The sequence below is a fragment of the Entelurus aequoreus genome, linkage group LG15, assembly GCF_033978785.1.
Source record: "Entelurus aequoreus isolate RoL-2023_Sb linkage group LG15, RoL_Eaeq_v1.1, whole genome shotgun sequence".
In the NCBI taxonomy this organism is placed as follows: domain Eukaryota; kingdom Metazoa; phylum Chordata; class Actinopteri; order Syngnathiformes; family Syngnathidae; genus Entelurus; species Entelurus aequoreus.
The window spans coordinates 10,760,139-10,777,638 of record NC_084745.1 but is presented as its reverse complement, the minus strand read 5'-3'; the positions used below and the strand labels follow the sequence as shown (position 1 = coordinate 10,777,638).

At 38.9% G+C, this 17,500-nt stretch overlaps 3 protein-coding genes across 7 annotated transcripts in view; all 3 read right to left on the bottom strand.

Moving 5' to 3' along the window:
* The window catches only part of hus1 (HUS1 checkpoint clamp component), a 5,881-nt gene extending 460 nt beyond the window's left edge, over positions 1-5,421 (bottom strand). Inside the window, exons 1-7 of the mRNA XM_062021959.1 lie at positions 5,220-5,421; positions 2,903-3,030; positions 2,656-2,832; positions 525-632; positions 380-454; positions 220-319; positions 20-154 (exon numbers count right to left, since the gene is read on the bottom strand). Of these exons, the coding sequence (XP_061877943.1) occupies positions 20-154; positions 220-319; positions 380-454; positions 525-632; positions 2,656-2,832; positions 2,903-3,030; positions 5,220-5,271 (775 nt within the window). The 5' untranslated portion in view covers positions 5,272-5,421. The remainder of the gene's footprint in view (positions 1-19; positions 155-219; positions 320-379; positions 455-524; positions 633-2,655; positions 2,833-2,902; positions 3,031-5,219) is intronic.
* A 2,255-nt stretch (positions 5,422-7,676) lies between these two features.
* LOC133630385 (uncharacterized) lies at positions 7,677-15,006 on the bottom strand. Its single transcript, XM_062021958.1, has 5 exons — positions 14,773-15,006; positions 13,625-13,785; positions 11,568-12,146; positions 11,262-11,449; positions 7,677-9,218 (listed from the first exon to the last, which is right to left on the bottom strand). Exons 1-5 carry the CDS (start codon positions 14,975-14,977, stop codon positions 8,516-8,518), a joined length of 1,836 nt encoding a protein of 611 aa, XP_061877942.1. The 5' UTR covers positions 14,978-15,006; the 3' UTR covers positions 7,677-8,515.
* A 1,724-nt stretch (positions 15,007-16,730) lies between these two features.
* Positions 16,731-17,500, bottom strand: part of dipk1c (divergent protein kinase domain 1C) — a 32,736-nt gene continuing 31,966 nt past the window's right edge. For all 5 annotated transcript variants that reach the window (XM_062020817.1, XM_062020818.1, XM_062020819.1 and 2 more), the window contains one exon: positions 16,731-17,473. In XM_062020817.1, the coding sequence (XP_061876801.1) occupies positions 17,327-17,473 (147 nt within the window). In that variant the 3' untranslated portion in view covers positions 16,731-17,326. The remainder of the gene's footprint in view (positions 17,474-17,500) is intronic.

Genomic DNA, 17,500 nt, shown 5'->3' with positions numbered 1-17,500 from the left:
GCGTTGTGGAGGTACGTACTGCACATGGCTTTGCTCGGGTTGACCTGCTGACCGATGAGGAACTGCTGCAGCTTCCTGATGTCCACGCGAGCCTGGGCCATGGTGTCCGGGTCACGCCTCCGAGACGGGCCGCCATCTTGGGAGGCGTCATCATCTGCGGGGCAAAAAAGATTGTTGTCGCAACTAAAGATCCAGGGCAATAATACCAAACATCTTTACCCCACTGAGGGTTTCCCAGGTCTTTGAAGTGAGTAGTGACGGACACCAGGTCGGTCTCGATCTTCAGGTTCATCTCGCCGCTCATGTTGGCCTCCACCACCTGACGCACACACGCTTGTCAACAACCGCCGGGATGTTCCTCCGGGTGACGTGAGCATACCAGGAAGTTGGAGAGGTTCTTCATCCGGTCCACCACGTTCTTCATGGTCTTCAGAGGCGGCAGGTAGACGCTCACCTAATTGCAAACAAGACTTGGCGGTGGTGTCTTCAAGACAAGAACCGTGACCAAACACGTGGACACTCACATCAAAGTCGGGCATGCTGGGTTCTTTGAACTCGTGCCAGAGTCGCCGTGGTATGACATCGACCGGGATGTCGTGCGTGACCACGCGGCTGGTGCTGGACATGGTGGGCTGGACAGGATTTGATATCACTGATGAGGTCACAGACTTTATCTAGGACAGGGGTGTCAAACGTACGGCCCGCGAACAGGTTTTATCCGGCCCGCAGGATGAGTTTGCTCAGTATAAAAATTTGCCAACATTTTTGAATGAAATAAACTGCTGTTCTAAATGTGTCCACTAGATGTCACAATAGCAATTCTTTGTATCTTTGTAGATGACGCTAGATATGTAAAAAAAAATTAACCACATGATGTTAGTGCACCAGTCCAGGAAAATGAGCAAACTACATAACATACTTGCCAACCCTCCCGATTTTTCCGGGAATCTCCCAAAAATCTCCCGGGGCAACCATTCTCCCGATTTTCACCCGGACAACAATATCAAGGGCGTGCCGTGATGGCTCTGCCTTTAGCGTCCTCTACAACCTGTCGACGGGTCCGCTCTTTCACCATACGAACAGCGTACCGGCCCAGTCACATGTTGTATGCGGCTTCTGCATACTCACGTAAGTGACTGCAAGGCATACTTGGTCAACAGCCATACAGGTCACACTGAGGGTGTCCGTATAAACAACTTTAACACTGTTACAAATTTGCGCCACACTGTGAACACACACCGAACAAGAATGACAAACACATTTCGGGAGAACATCCGCACCGTAACACAACAGAACAAATACCCAGAACCCCTTGCATCCCTAACTCTTCCGGGCTACAATATACACCCCCGCTACAACTGGAACTCTCTAATAACTAAAGTTCCTTGGGTGAATAATGTAAACTCACTACACCGTTATGTTTTAGCGCTTTAATGGCGAGTTTACTGATGGATATAAGTAAGAACTTTACACTACTTTATATTAGAAATGGCAACAGCGGAGGATGAATGTCCCATAACAAGAAGAGGGAGAATAAGAAGAAGCTTGTCGACGACGGTGTCATCATGGACTACAAAGGCGTACGCGTGCAATTTTTCAGGATTCACGCAGATCCCAAATACAGATCAGGAGGTACCAGAAGATAAGAGAAGTTGCTTTTGCATAATACTTTGAAACAAAACGCCAGATAATATGTCTTACCTTATACACACACCATAATAATACTCCTATGTTGAAGCACAGTACAATCCATCGAGCGGTGCGGCTTCATAGCTTACAAAAGTTGTACTAAAACATTTTGATAGATTTTTGAGCGCTGTGTGTAATGTTCTATATTTTTAATGGAACATTTAAAATGTTGGTGTTGTGTACTTGAGACCCATCATAGTGCAGGCTACATTTATCTCTTACGTTTGACTGCCATCTACTGGTCACACTTACCATTACATCATGTACCAAATAAAATAGCTTCGAGGTGGGTGAGCGCAACCAAACTTATTCCATACATTAGGCGCACTGTCGAGTTTTGAGGAAGAAAAAAATGATTTTAAGTGCGCCTTATAGTCCGGAAAATATGGTAAGTGTAAAAAAAAAACCCAACAACATTATGATTTGTAAATTTTCAGAATGTGCTTGTTCTATTTCTAAACAAAGAAAACAATCTGAAGTTGTCTTTATTTTTAAGTAATCGTGCCGTGATTTTACCAGTCCGGCCCACCTTGGAGTGGATTTTTCTCCATGTGGCCCCCGATCCAAAATGAGTTTGACACCCCGGATCTAGGAAGTATCACAGCGCTTCACCTTTTTCCACATTTTGTTACGTTATAGCCTTATTCCAAAATGGAATGAATTCAAATTGCCCAAAAACTTTAGTGCCAAGCTTGTGGTATCGTATTTAAAAGGTGCATCAACACAGTATTGAGCAAAGGGTCTGAATTCTTATGTCCACGTGATTTCTTACTCTTTTATTTTTAATACATTTGCAAAAAGCTCTAAAAAAACATCTTCACATTGTCATTATAGGGTATTGTTTGTAGAATTTTGAGGACAAAAAAATGTATTCCATTCAAGAATAAGGCTGTGGCATGAACTGGAAAAAATGACGCGGTGTGCATACTTTTCAGATACACTGTAGATGTTTTTCCCCAATCTCACCAGCTCTGCAGCGATGGTCAAACAGGGGCAATGCTTCTTGGTCAGTTTGACTTTGACATTTTTGGCGTTCTGGACCGTCTTCAGGGCGCGGGACACGTTCTCTGGAGTCACTTCCAGACAAATCTCGTTGTCCTCCGGAGACACACCCTCCATCTGGTATTCGTCAAAGAAGTTGGCCTGCGGGCAGGATGACTCGCATGTCAGAAGCTGAGACAGGTCAATAACAAAATGGCTGACAGGAGGCTACCTGGGCGAGCTCACACCACATGCCCACGCCTCCGTTTGCCACTTTTCCACTGAGGACGAAGAAAAGGTGGTCCTCGGTCACACGCAGGACACAAGTCTTGGTCAGCTTGGAGATGGTGCTCACCACGCCTACATGTGGAGCAATCTCTTTTACTCAGCACTTTATCACAAACTCTAGACTTGAAAAAACTACACATTTCAGTACAGGTGGAGATTATATTAGGTGCAGCAAAATGTAGTTACGTGACATCTATACTTTCTCCATTGCACAGGCAGCTTGTGACCGCTAAGATCAAGGCGGTTTGCAATGTGCGTCATTATTTTCTGTGTCTGGGGCGAGGGTTCTTTTTGAAATAATTGAAAAGCAAAGAGGTTGATGACATAGTTCAAGTTCTCCAGTAGTGCCTCGAAATCAACATGCCACATTTTACATCTCAAGGTCATACAAAACTACACCAGAGATTTAATATGTTTACTTATAGTTGTATTGGTTTGTGTACAAGTCTGTCCTTATACCCCTAAAATATTTAATACGTTTAAAAAGGAATCTGGCCCGCGGGCTGTCAACAACCTAATAATAAATATTTGCCAATTTAGTTGCTGCAACTTTGTCGCTATCTTGTGGACCAGGGGCCTGGAACCTTTTCGGCTGAGAGAGCCAAGAAAGCCAAATATTTTAAAATGTACTTCCGTGACAGCCATATCATATTTTTTAAACACTGAATACAACTAAATGCGTGCATTTTTAAGTAAGACCAACATTTTTAGAGTATAATAAGTCTCTTATTCTTTTGAATAACATTGTTATTCTGAAGCTAACCAATAATAAATAACATACTTCTTACCATTAATGCGACTTCTTGAACAGGTGCGGTAGAAAACAGATGGATGGATTAAAATGCATGGGAATGTTTTATATTTCGAACATTATTTTTAACACTGTGATTACCAGCGGAATTATTCATTACTTATCGTGTTAAGCAATGTCCACTAAGATTTATCTGAGAGCCAGATGCAGCCATCACAAGAGCCACATCTGGTTCTAGAGCCATAGGTTCCCTACCCCTGTTGTGGACAATGTGAGTAAATAAGGTCAATGAAGATGAATTTTACTTGGAAGGGTAGACAGCACAGCATTTACTTATATGATTATGACCCAAACCACACAACCTTTCCCACTCATGGCGCAAAACGGTCACACATACGTAACAACCTTCTCACTGAACTTTATAAATATAATAAAAAATCTCCAAACACTATTCATACACATCACAGAAGTAAATAAGGTACAAGTCAAACTTTCACATTCTCTTAACAGCCAATTATATTCATTATTAATTATATACCCATTATATTATACTAATATAATATAATGGGGACGGCGTGGCGAAGTTGGTAGAGTGGCCGTGCCAGCAATCGGAGGGTTGCTGGTTACTGGGGTTCAATCCCCACCTTCTACCATCCTAGTCACGTCCGTTGTGTCCTTGGGCAAGACACTTCACCCTTGCTCCTGATGGGTGCTGGTAGCGCCTTGCATGGCAGCTCCCTCCATCAGTGTGTGAATGTGGAAATACTGTCAAAGCGCTTTGAGTACCTTGAAGGTAGAAAAGCGCTATACAAGTATAACCCATTTATCATATATACGTACACACACACACACACACACACACACACACACACACACACACACACACACACAGTATATATAGTAACTTTACATGCAGTCGGCTGCCAAATGTTTTATAAATAAATTACATTATAAATGAATACACAAATATATATATATATATATATATATATATATATATATATATATATATATATATATATATATACTGTATATATTTATTTATATATATATAAATATATACATATATATACTGTGTGTGTATATATATATACACAGGTATATATATATAAATATATACACACAGGTATATATATATACACATATCTGTATGTATATACATATATATATATATATATATATATATATATATATATATATATATATATATATATATATATATATATATATATATTTATATTTATATAAATAACATGGATAATTAAAGACAAAAAAGCGATTTATTCTTGAACTTCAAAAATTCGTAGCTCCCTTATATGTGGCATATGCCGCCTATCATCACAATGGTTCAAGTACCAATGAAAATAATTTTCCAAGGTCTATGCAATGGTATCAACCGCTTTGAAATGTTTTGCACTACATCTAATTTTTTGTCACATAGGTACTTTTCGGCATTCACAAATTTTGTGTGTATACATTATTCGACATGCTGATATGAAGGTTTACTCACGAGTGAAATGGTTGAGGCACGCCACGTCGACAATCTTCCCACGAAACTTCATGTCCAGCCAAGACGATAAAAATGTTTATACAATTAATTTAAATTCGTATTTCCCCCCAAAAAAATATATAAAAGTTGTTCAGCTTCCCGCTGTGTTATGTCGGTCCGTCCTTATTTAAGTTCCGCCGGAAACGTGTAACACAAATTTACATGGCTTCTTCCTTCTTCTTTTAGCTGGGTAACAATACTATTTTACTGCCCTCTTTGGGCTGTTTTTCGTACTGCACCTACGTGATGTTGAACGCAGTTGTATTGTACTTCACTATTTCCATTTAAAAGGTGTGCATGTATGAAATAAATCAAAACAGTCACACGACTGCTATTTGTAACCATACTTTATTGTTCATTTTACCCTCCATCCTCAGAAAAGTGATATTTGTAGTTTTAATTAAAACGAGTCCGTCCCTGTGTGATGCTATAGGTACCGTTTTTATTTTTTCATGATGCCTCATCTGATTGGCTTGAAAACTTTATCAACGTAAATGTTGAGCTTCATATTGGAATTGAACAATTAATTCTCATGAGTGAATGCATTAGGAAATTTCAAAAGAAATTATGATGGACCTTGTGAAACAATTTTTTTCTAATGAAGCATTTTTGAACAAGAGGATTTTTGTTACTTCATTTGGCACGAGGTAAAATCTACTTTGGTAAAGTTTTCAAGCCATTGGCACAAGGTTAACATTTTTATTGGTAAAGTTTTCAAGCCAATCAGATGAGGCATCATGAAAAAATAAATAAAACGGTAGCAACTTAAACAGACAGGTATCTGAATGATTTCACTCTATTCAGTTTTTTAATATGTCAAGTTAAGAAATGCCATTACAAAACAAATTGAACTGGGTATATGCCCATCAACAACGTGCTTAATTATTTATGGCAGTCAATATGAATAATGTGATTGTTTAATTGTTTCAGGTGCAAAAAGCAAAGATCCACTACCCCCAGACTATGTGCCAAGTATATTTGAGCATACCCAGTCACCTCACAAACGAAAACTCAAATGTTCAATGAAGATCTTTGAGAGAAGACAAAATCTCAAGCAGCGTAAGAGAGACCGCGAGAGGGCATTGGCAGCAGCAGCAGCACTTCAATCAATCAATCAATGTTTATTTATATAGCCCTAAATCACAAGTGTCTCAAAGGGCTGTACAAGCCACAACGACATCCTCGGTACAGAGCCCACATACGGGCTAGGAAAAACTCACCCCAGTGGGACGTCGGTGAATGACTATGAGAAACCTTGGAGAGGACCGCATATATTTCCCAGTCTGTCCCTTGTGAAAATGATCAAATTTTTTTTTTTTTTTTTTTTGTTTTTTTTTTTTTTTTTTTTTTTTTTTTTATTTTTTTTTTTTTTTTTTTTTTTTTTTTAATTTTTTATTTTTTTTTTTCTTTTTTTTTTTTTTTTTTTTTTTTTTATTTTTTTTTTTTTCTTTTTATTTTTTTTCTTTTTTTTTTTTTTTTATTTTATTTTTTTTTTTTTTTTTTTTTTTTTTTTTTTTTTTTTTTGTTTTTTTTTTATTTTTTTTTTTTTTTTTTTTTTTTTTCTTTTTATTTATTTTTTTTTTTTTTTTTTTTTTTTTTTTTTTTTTTTTTTTTATTTCTTGTGACATTACTCAGACTGAGGCTGAATCTGTGCCTTCAGTACTTGGCTTACACATATGATGTTTCCACTGCTAGTATTTCCAGGAGTTTCAGAAATGTCATCCATGTCATGCATAGTATACTGGTTCCAACCCTAGTGGTTTGGCCTGAGCGTGAGCAGCTTAGACTGAGTTTACCAATGTCCTTTCGTTCTAAATTCAGCTAGTGTGCATGCATCATTGATTGTTTCGAGATATTCATCGAGCGGCCGAGTGATCTGAAAGGCAGGGCCCAAACTTATTCAAAATACAAGTCTCACAATACAATGAAATATCTGATTGGCATTACTCCACAAGGTACCATATCGTTTATCTCCAAGGGCTGGGGTGGTCGTGCCAGTGACAAGTTTGTTGTCGAACAAAGCGATTTTCTGACACATCTACTGCCAGGCGATCTGATCTTGGCTGACAGGGGATTCGATGTCGGTGATTCCATTGGTTTGCACCAGGCCAACCTGAAGATACCCGCTTTTACTAAAGGTAAAAAACAGCTTAATCCACTAGATCAGTGGTCCCCAACCACCGCGGACCGATTGGTACCGGGCCGCACAAGAAATTAAAAAAAAATAAAAAATGTTTTTTTTTAATGTAATCAACATAAAAAACACAATATATACATTACATATCAATATAGATCAATACAGTCTGCAGGGATACAGTCCGTAAGCACACATGATTGTATTTATTAATGTAAAAAAAAATAAAAAATAAAAAATAAATTAAATACAGCCCCCCCCCACTGGTCCGTGGGACAAATTTTCAAGCGTTGACCGGTCCGCAGCTACAAAAAGGTTGGGGACCACTGCACTAGATGTTGAGGGCACCAGAGGATTAGTTGCTGTCCGTATCCATGTAGAGAGAGTTATTGGATTTGCAAGACAAAAGTATACCATGATGGAAAATATCATACCCATCTCTTTATTGTCATCTGATGACAGTGGTTTCACAACATTACCGTAATTTCCGGACTATAAGCCGCTACTTTTTCCCCTCGTTCTGGTCCCTGCGGCTTATACAAGGGTGCGGCTTATTTACGGCCTGTTCTTCTCCGACACAGACGAAGAGGATTTCGGTGGTTTTAGTACGCAGGAGGAAGACGATGACACAATGATTAAAGACTGACTTTTCATATACCGGTAGGCTGGTTATTTTGATAACGTACATGCGAGCACTTTGTATTACTTTGCACCGTTGTATTATTTGTACTCTGCACGAATGCTGTTCGCCATGTCAAAGATGTGAACGTTTGATTGAATGATTGAAAGATTTATAGTTAATAAATGGGACGCTTTGCGTTCCCAAACAGTCATCTCTGTCCCGACAATCCCCTCCGTGGTAGCAGGAACCCCTATATACCACAGTAATTACACATCAAAACCCTCGGCTTATAGTCGGGTGCGGCTTATATGTGGAGCAATCTTTATTTTCCCCTAAATTTAGCTGGTGCGGCTTATAGTCAGGTGCGGCTTATAGTCCGGAAATTACGGTAGATAAAATTGTACAAGTGTCTTGCGCACTTACAAATTTATCCGACCATTGTACCATTTGAGTAATGATGTTGCATCCATATTTTTCTGTAATAAATACCAGGAAAGAATCTTACAGAAACAACTTTTTCTGTATTACTTCCAACTTCTTACAGTTAGGGCAAAACCATCGTTGTGGGACTCGTTTTATGCCAAGACATTTCATGTGGAATGCTATGATGCTGCAGTTCTCGGATTTACAAACCAACATATCCTCAGTGGGAGGGTTACGGCAGTAGCAAACAAACTCTTCCGAAGCGGATGCAGTGGTAGCAACAGATTGTTCTACCGTGTACACTTTAGCTAATAGCTCTGGCATAATACAACGGAGATAGAAATTGTCCATCCTGGCCAGTTCGTTTGCCAGGAAGGAATCATCAGGAATGATGCGCTGAATAAAGAGTAGATTCTCCTTCCATACGACAAAGTCACAGTACTTCCTGCCAGTACAATACAGTTGTGATTGTACTTGGTAATAATACTGGTGGTCTTCACGTAGCACGTAATTGCCGTTCGATTTCTGCTCCAAACAGAACGCCTTGGACTCACCAGCAACCTCTTCCACTCCTTTATCTTTGATGCAGAAGGGACACTCAATTTCGAGGCACCCTTTGCCACAGCAGTCACACGAGAGTAGCCCATCCGGTGATGCGCCAAAATATGGACGGTCGGCAGACATGTGGAATCCGGTTTCGTCAACGTTTAGGCCAGTGTGCCGCTGGGTCATTATCATTTCGTACCGCTTCCTTGCCTCCGACTCGTGATCGCAACTCCATCTAAAAATAAAATGATGAATATAAACGTAAATATGAAAGGTAGTACCGTAATTTCCGGACTATAAGCCGCTACTTTTTCCCCTCGTTCTGGTCCCTGCGGCTTATACAAGGGTGCGGCTTATTTACGGCCTGTTCTTCTCCGACACCGACGAAGAGGATTTCGGTGGTTTTAGTACGCAGGAGGAAGACAATGACACAATGATTAAAGACTGACTTTTCATATACCGGTAGACTGGTTATTTTGATAACGTACAGGCGAGCACTTTGTATTACTTTGCACCGTTGTATTATTTGTACTCTGCACGAATGCTGTTCGCCATGTCAAAGATGTGAAAGTTTGATTGAATGATTGAAAGATTTATTGTTAATAAATGGGACGCTTTGCCTTCCCAAACAGTCATCTCTGTCCCGACAATCCCCTCCGTGGTAGCAGGAACCCCTATATACTACGGTAATTACACATCAAAACCCTGCGGCTTATAGTCGGGTGCGGCTTATATATGGAGCAATCTGTATTTTCCCCTAAATTTAGCTGGTGCGGCTTATAGTCAGGTGCGGCTTATAGTCAGGAAATTGCGGTACTTTGGTTATAAGCAAACATAGTAAAGCGATTTGACAAACCATTTCAATAGGCAGAAAGAAGAAAAAGAATAGTGCAACATTTAAGGGATGACAGTTGATAGACAGATAAGCGAGAGAAAGCACTCATAACCATGTATTACACAATTACCTCTTTTATGCAATCTGAAAGCTAACTACTAAGATTACTGACTGCCTTACTTAAGATTGTTAAGCACCCATAACCAGGGCCGGCCCGTGGCATAGGCCGTATAGGCAAATGCTAAGGGCGCCGTCCATCAGGGGGCGCCACGCCAGTGCCACAAATGTTGGAGAGAAAAAGAAAAAAAAATACAATTAAAAAAAGTTGGTACTATTATTTCTAAATACAAAAAATAATCCCACGTTAAATAAAATGCAAAGTAAAGCCTATTTAATAGAAATATTATTTGTTACAACATTACGCCCCCCCCCCCCCCCCCCCCGCGCCCCTTCCCTTCCCGTATCATGACTCTTTGGACATCACCACATCAAAAAATCAACACAAGATGTCAAAACGGCCAAAACTGTCAGGTGCCCAGGGAAGAAAAAAGAGAAAAGAAGAGGAGAAACGAGAAAAAGACAGAGGTAGCTAGTAGGTAACGTTAGCCTACATTAAATTATTTGTCTGTTACAGAATGTGATAGTAACCTGGCTTTTTAGCATTAAGCTAATGTTACATGATTCGGCAATTGCTAATCAATAAATAGCTAGTTCTGTTTTAACGTCGGGTTAATATTGTGGGGGGGGGGGATAAATTATTATGGAAAATAATAATGTAACGTTAGGTAATTACAGTACTCCCTGGTGTACAGTAATTTGTAAGTCATTCTAGTTAATGCAATATTAAAAAGCACAAATAGAGAACTCTGTAGGATCCCCTTTTTTTGTAATATAGTTGTTAAAGTCCTACTGGTTTGATATCTTGTTTTGTGCAGTGCCTTATTTATATTGTATTTTTTATTTATTTTATGCAACTTCTTGACACATTTTATTTTGTGTTTATGTATGTAAAAAATATTGTATTTCATATATTCATTTTTTATTTTTGTGTTCATTTATTTATTCATATTTTTTAAATCTTGTTAACTATTCTGATTGTTAATTTGCTTTCTTTAAGTAAAAAAAGAGGTCAAAGACAAAGCTATTCGGTTTCTTGTGAGTATATACACTTCACTGCCGATGTGGGGGGGCGCCACCTAAAATTTTGCCTAGGGCGCCAGATTGGTTAGGGCCGGGCCTGCCCATAACCATTTACAATTTACCTTCTTTATGAAGTCTGAAAGTTCATAAAGAAGAGTAGATTTAAATACAAACAATAAATACAAATTGAAACTACAAACAATAAATACAAATTGAAAATACAAACAATAAATACAAATTGAAACTAAAATTTAATTTAATTATATTGCAATGCAAATTAAATGTTCAAATCCAATTCCTCACCTAGTTGCGGCTGTTGAAAATCTACACAGTTCAGGATAGCAGATTCTCTCGATCAATGACTTGGATGGCTTTGAGACATTGGTCCTGGTCGTTGCCTTAAAATTCGAGGCCGTAATTCGCCCAGCTCTTTGTTGAAACCAAGTTGTTGATGTTGCTTGGCCCTTGGACTCTTCTTCAACTGCAGATATCTGAAAAACATTTTAATAAAAATGTTTTCACTATGATTAGATTATTTGTAGCAGGTTGGAGAACAATACATTATTTATGATATGTATATTAATTACTAGGTGCGAAAAAAATACAAACCTGCTCTCTGGTAATGGAATGTAACTTTTCCAGCTCTGACCGGCATTTCAGTGCAAGTTCATCTGGGCTGAGTTTTATATTGCCAGAATCGTACAGCTGTGAGAGAGGTACAGGAAGCTCTCGCTTCACTGCCCTTGGCACAAAGTTGTCAGCATAGTCAGGGACAATGCTCAAAATTGCTGGTCTTCCACCGCATTCAGACAAAGCCTTGTAAAAGGCAACTTTCTGCTCTTCAGTTGGTGGAGGAACATTCAGCAGTTTTCTCGCAGCACTTTCCTCAGGAGTTGAAACTTCAGACTTTCGTTTCTGGGCTGGACGGGCAAAATCGATATTGCATCCTTCAGCATATTCTATGTGCGATGCTGATGGTTTCAGCCACTGACAAGATAGTGATGTGCATGGAGTGGCTGTCTTCATACGTATTAATGTCTCCAGGGCGAACAGGGATGCTGCTGAATGTGAACATGTTTCACCCAATCCAGCCATGCAGGTACAGTGGCAGCACAGGATCTGACCATCTTTCGCTATTGCTACCCAAGGTCTGAGGGGAGGATCATTCATCCGTTGAGAGTGTTTTACCTGAAACAGATAATATGACATACCTTATATTATTATCAGTCCCTAATTTGGATATACAAGGTTAGACCTCTTACTGTCCATTTATGCATATTTTACCTGGCATTTGGTAAATTTTCTCATGAATCGTTCATTAAATTAGCCTGAAAATTTAAACCTGGTTCATTTTGAGCAAGAAACCAAAAGGAATTATCAAGCATGAATTCTAAAAAATATTTTTGTAGAAACTGTTTCATAAGCTCTATACCAGGGGTCACCAACGCGGTGCCCGCGGGCACCAGGTAGCCCGTAAGGACCAGATGAGTAGCCCGCTGGCCTGTTCTAAAAATAGCTCCAATAGCAGCACTTAAAAGTGAGCTGCCTCTATTTTTTAAATTGTATTTATTCACTAGCAAGCTGGTCTCGCTTTGCTCGACATTTTTAATTCTAAGAGAGACAAAACTCAAATAGAATTTGAAAGTCCAAGAAAATATTTTAAAGACTTGGTCTTCACTAACTGACAAATAAACAGATAACAGATTTGGTGTCCAGTTCAAAGTGTGACATGATTTATTTAAAAATTTGAGTGTTGACTTTTGTATTTTACATTAGTTATTATTTGTACAAACATGGTGCAAAGTAATTCATGATTTGTTAAAAAATGTTAGTGGCTAGCTCGTTAAAATGGGATTTTGTGATTTGACAAGACTGTCTTAGAAGTGATCATTTGAAAATGTTCAATTTGAAAAATGCGCACTTAGAGAAAACATAAAAATAAAGTGTTGCATATTGATATTTATCTGTTTCTATATATATCTATTGTGAGAAATCATTAATATGATCAGTGTTTCCACAAAGATAAATATCATTAATTATTAATAATAACATAAAGTTAAAGGTAAATTGAGCAAATTGGCTATTTCTGGCAATTTATTTAAGTGTGTATCAAACTGGTAGCCCTTCGCATTAATCAGTACCCAAGAAGTAGCTCCTGGTTTCAAAAAGGTTGGTGACCCCTGCTCTATACTGAATAGTTGGAAATTATGTAATGTTGTTTTATTGTAGGAATTAATTTCTCAGATTTCAATATGAAGCTCCTGGAAACAGTTTTTTACAAAGCAATTTTTGATATAATTTTTTTTTATAATATTGTTTGGTCACATCCTTAAACTGAATACGATACATTTTCAGGCTAATCTTTTATTACAAAAAGCCTCCTGTTCAAAAATGCTTAATTAAAAAACTGTTTCACAAAGTCTATAGTAGTTTTTTGAAATGATGTAATGCATAGAGAAAAATTGGAAAATTTCAATATGAAGTTTGTGAAACAGTTTTTTAATTAAAAGCATTTTTGAACAGGAGGCCTTTTGTAATAAAAAAAAAAGCTTAACAATGTGAGTTTTCATTAGAATCACTTAAGTAGTTTTTTCACAATCACACTGTTACTGCTACGCGGATTTGTAAACAGAGAGTAGGCTCTTCTGTGTGTGCTTTTTCCTTACCTTGGTCATGAGAATAAATCCATTCTTGTTTGGAATCTGCCATATCAGCCCATCATGCACCAAACCTGCTGTAAAATACTTGTAGGCATCCAGACTCTTGTATGCCTTAAGGTCCTTTCCAGTGTACGGAGATGGTGAATCGACGAGGTAATTATAAATGTCTGGATATGAGAGATCAGGCAGGTCGGCTGTTGCAAAATGCTCAGGTGATTTTAGCATGCTTCTCGGTAAAAGGTACGGATCCGTTGTGCCAACAAGGTTCAACTTCTCTCGGTAACGTTTCTTGGACTCTTCATCCAAATGCCCAACTTCATTGGATAGCAAATCAGCCATAATTCGGATGAAATCGGTGAAAATGTAGCGCAGAAATCAAACTGAATCTGTACGAACACGTAGGAACGAGTTGACCGGCAAGATGGCGGCATAACACAAAGTCACGTGACTGCAAAGCCTATTTACATGGCTAGCTTCTTCTTCCCTTTACTAAAAAGAAGCTATGGGTGAGGGCGGACCTACGTCACTTCCGCCTACCAATCCCCTAGCAACCGGGAATTCGTTGAAAACAAACCAGCTCACAGCGAACACAGCATTGACAGAAAAAGCATTTAACGAGCGTTGTGGCTTGGAAGTCGGCGTTAAATCCTTCATTTACGCATTTTTACTTATTCGCATATCGTGTGAAAAAAACGAAAATGTATTATTTGCGTCAGACTCGTCTCAGTGAACTTTAAAGCTTCTCAGGCTTAGCTTAGCTTGCTAGTTAGCTTAGCCTGCGCGCTACTAAGAAAGAGACGCGGAAGTTATCAACAACAAGATCAAATGTTAGTGTATAAAATATTGAGAGAGTTGAGGGCTACATGTATTGTTTAAGTACAACTGTTCTTCGCCAGGTGTTCTTTGGCCGCCCTGGCTTACGTTTTCCCGGTGGTGTCCATCTTAACGCTGCCTTTGGTATCCTCTCGTTGTCCGGTTTTCGAAAATAGCTAGCTAGGCTATAGACTATATAGTATATACCGCATGTTATTTTTGTACAACAACAACTTCAGCTGTCGAACGTTATAAGGTAAAAATTCAATAAGTACAACATTAGCACGGACGGTATAGCCAAGTTGTGGTTAAGAAGGTGGATTTTTGTTCCTTATATTTACCAGAAACGAAGTGATCCGAACACACGACCCGGGACTTTGGGGGACTCCAGTGAGAACCGTCCTCGTTTTCCCGGTGTAAAGCTGCGAGCCATTTGTCTCGTCTCTGTGGGCTTTTATCACGCTTTGGCAGAACAAAATACAACCTCTGTTTTCCCTGTTTCCAGTTGTGGTTAGCACAACCAAAAACAACACAGTTTTTCGGCATTTTGGAGGCACAATGGCGGGTTTAACCAGCGTAGGTCGACAGGTTAAAGAGTAATGGCAACGGTTTGTTTTCAACGCCAGTCTCGTTGCTATGGCTCGAAGAACCCGTATGTAGCTCAGTTGCCCGGATGTCGGCCCTCACCCATACAATGGCGTTTTACTGCCCCCCTCAGGCCGTTTAGCTTCGTGCACCTTGGTTATGTTGACACAACAAATTATTGTATTGTAATTGTCTACTTTCATTTAAAGAAAGATATGAAATAAATCGAAAGAGTCAAACGACGAGATGTTTTTCTGCTATTTGTAATCATACTTTACACAGTTCATTTTACCCACACTCCAAGGAACATCAACATTAAATCCTTGGTATTTGTTGCTTTAATTTAAAGCAGTCCATTAATGCATCTTAAATAAAGTAAATGTGTGTGTATATGAAGAAGAACAATTTTGGATCACTTTTTAAAAAAAAGACAATGTCATGTAACTGTGGTGTCTGGCCACAAGATGGCGTTGCAAAATACAAAAGACTGTTTGCGCAGTTCAAGTGTGGACTTGTTGAAGACTCCAAGTGTGTGTGTGTGTCTACATGTGTGTGCGTATAATCAACACATTTAAACAAAAAGTAGCTGCCACAACCAACAACCTCTGGTTAATATGCTATTCACAAACATTATGTGTATTATATTGACTTCCTTCATAAGATGCATTAGTTTGAGGTTCTGCTTTTTGCCGATTCAGCACACTGTGTGTTTTGAACTTGTTCACCCTCTAAAGCAGACTCAAAAGTGTGGCCCCGGGGGCCATTTGCGGCTCACAGCTATTTTTTAACAGACCACGCCACATTCTAAAAATACTATTAAAAACACATATAAAAAAAGTGAAATAAAAGAGCAAAACAGGTGAAAAGTATTGAGAATAAGTTGCAAAGTTGACTCTAATAACACAAAGCTGCCATGCAGGCTGTTTATTTTCTTTGAAGCTGTTATTGCTCCAAAAAATAATGAATCATAATAAATGTTATGAATTTTTCACTTATTCACTTTGAAATATTTTTTGGGGAAATATTGCATTTTTGTGTGTTTGCCATGTACAGTAGAAAAACAGTGTTCTTTGACAAAAAGGGCATAAATTAAAACAAATAAAGATAAAAAAAAAAAAAAACATGAACAAATATTATACACTTATAATTGACACACAGATCTGAAGTTGAGCTCCAGACTTAAGTTACAAAAAGATATATATTGTATTTGACTTATTTGTAAAACTTTTGAGTGAGGCTTTTTTGGATTCCAAAGAATTTTAGTAAGATTTTTTTTAAACTGTCAGTGTTCAAAGAATAATAATGAAGTAAAATCAATGTTGTTATGAATTAATGACCTATTTAAGAATCAAATTACTCATCAAATATTCCACTTTAAACATTTTTGGGAGGGGAAAAATGTTGATCATTTGTGGGGGTTGGCCTTTAAAAAAAGGGTTCTGACATATTTATACAATATAACTATCATAATTTATAATTATATGTAAATATGTTTAGTATAATAATTTAAATGTTTATTATATATATATATATATTACAAAACGTGTATAAATATATATTATACAAATAATTATATTTAAATAATTAAAATGTATATATTTATATATAAACCTGAAGTGGGTCGAGAAGCATTAACATTAAAAAAAGTGACTTATTTAAAAAAAAATGTAAACTGATTCCTTGGGTTCAAACTTGAGGGAGTCCAAAAGGTTGAAAAAAAAAAAATTATTGTATTGGTTTCGAAAAGGAATAATATCAAAATGCTCCCCCTTTACATTGATTTTTCAGTGTGCGGCCCTCAGTGGAAACGAGCTGTCCCCACCCTCACCGGTTCTTGGCCCTCGTTGTGATTCTGGGCGGTGAGGGATCAGCGAGGGGTTTGTGGCCAGGTTGAAGAGAGCCCGAGGCGGCTGTAACGTGACACCGAGTTATTTTGACCTTTGATCTTTCAGGGTTATCATCGCCTGACTGCGCACAGGGTAGGACTGCACGACCTTTGACCCCGCACTTGCAAACACAGGGGGCCTATTTTATTTCCCTTTCGATTGTTTAAAAAGCATGAAAGAGTTTGGAGGTGAAAGGGCACACATTCCCCGAACAGGAAGTCCCTTGAGAAAGCTGCGACCTGACGCTCGTCTTGCAGGCTTGATGAACGCCTTTGAAGTTTGTCGCTCGGCCGCCATGTTGACAGACGGCGATGGCACAATCCCATCCTGAGACCACCGTGAAACGTTTTTATCCGCCGTAACCATGACAACGCCCTCACTGATGGGGCGAATGGAGAAACATGCGACGTCCTGCTTCGGGAGTTCAGCGCCGTCCTTCGCCTGAAGCCCCTCCCCCATCCTGAAGGAGGCGGGTCAGGATATCCAGGAGGCGCCGATGGACGTCCCGGCCTTGTCCGCGGCCCACGCCGTTGGACTCGGAACATTCCTGCACGGCCCGCTGAAGCTCCACCTGCTCCGAGCCACCAGAGGCAGAGAA

What these genes read in the sequence shown, in the direction of transcription:
- LOC133630385 (XM_062021958.1), bottom strand. Translation starts at nt 14,977, where the DNA reads ATGCCGAAAAACTGTGTTGTTTTTGGTTGTGCTAACCACAACTGGAAA. An exon ending in GATTTATTCTCATGACCAAG is followed by an intron (nt 12,147 to 13,624) that starts GTAAGGAAAAAG and finishes TATCTGTTTCAG; the next exon opens with GTAAAACACTCTCAACGGAT. An exon ending in ATTCCATTACCAGAGAGCAG is followed by an intron (nt 11,450 to 11,567) that starts GTTTGTATTTTT and finishes AATGTTTTTCAG; the next exon opens with ATATCTGCAGTTGAAGAAGA.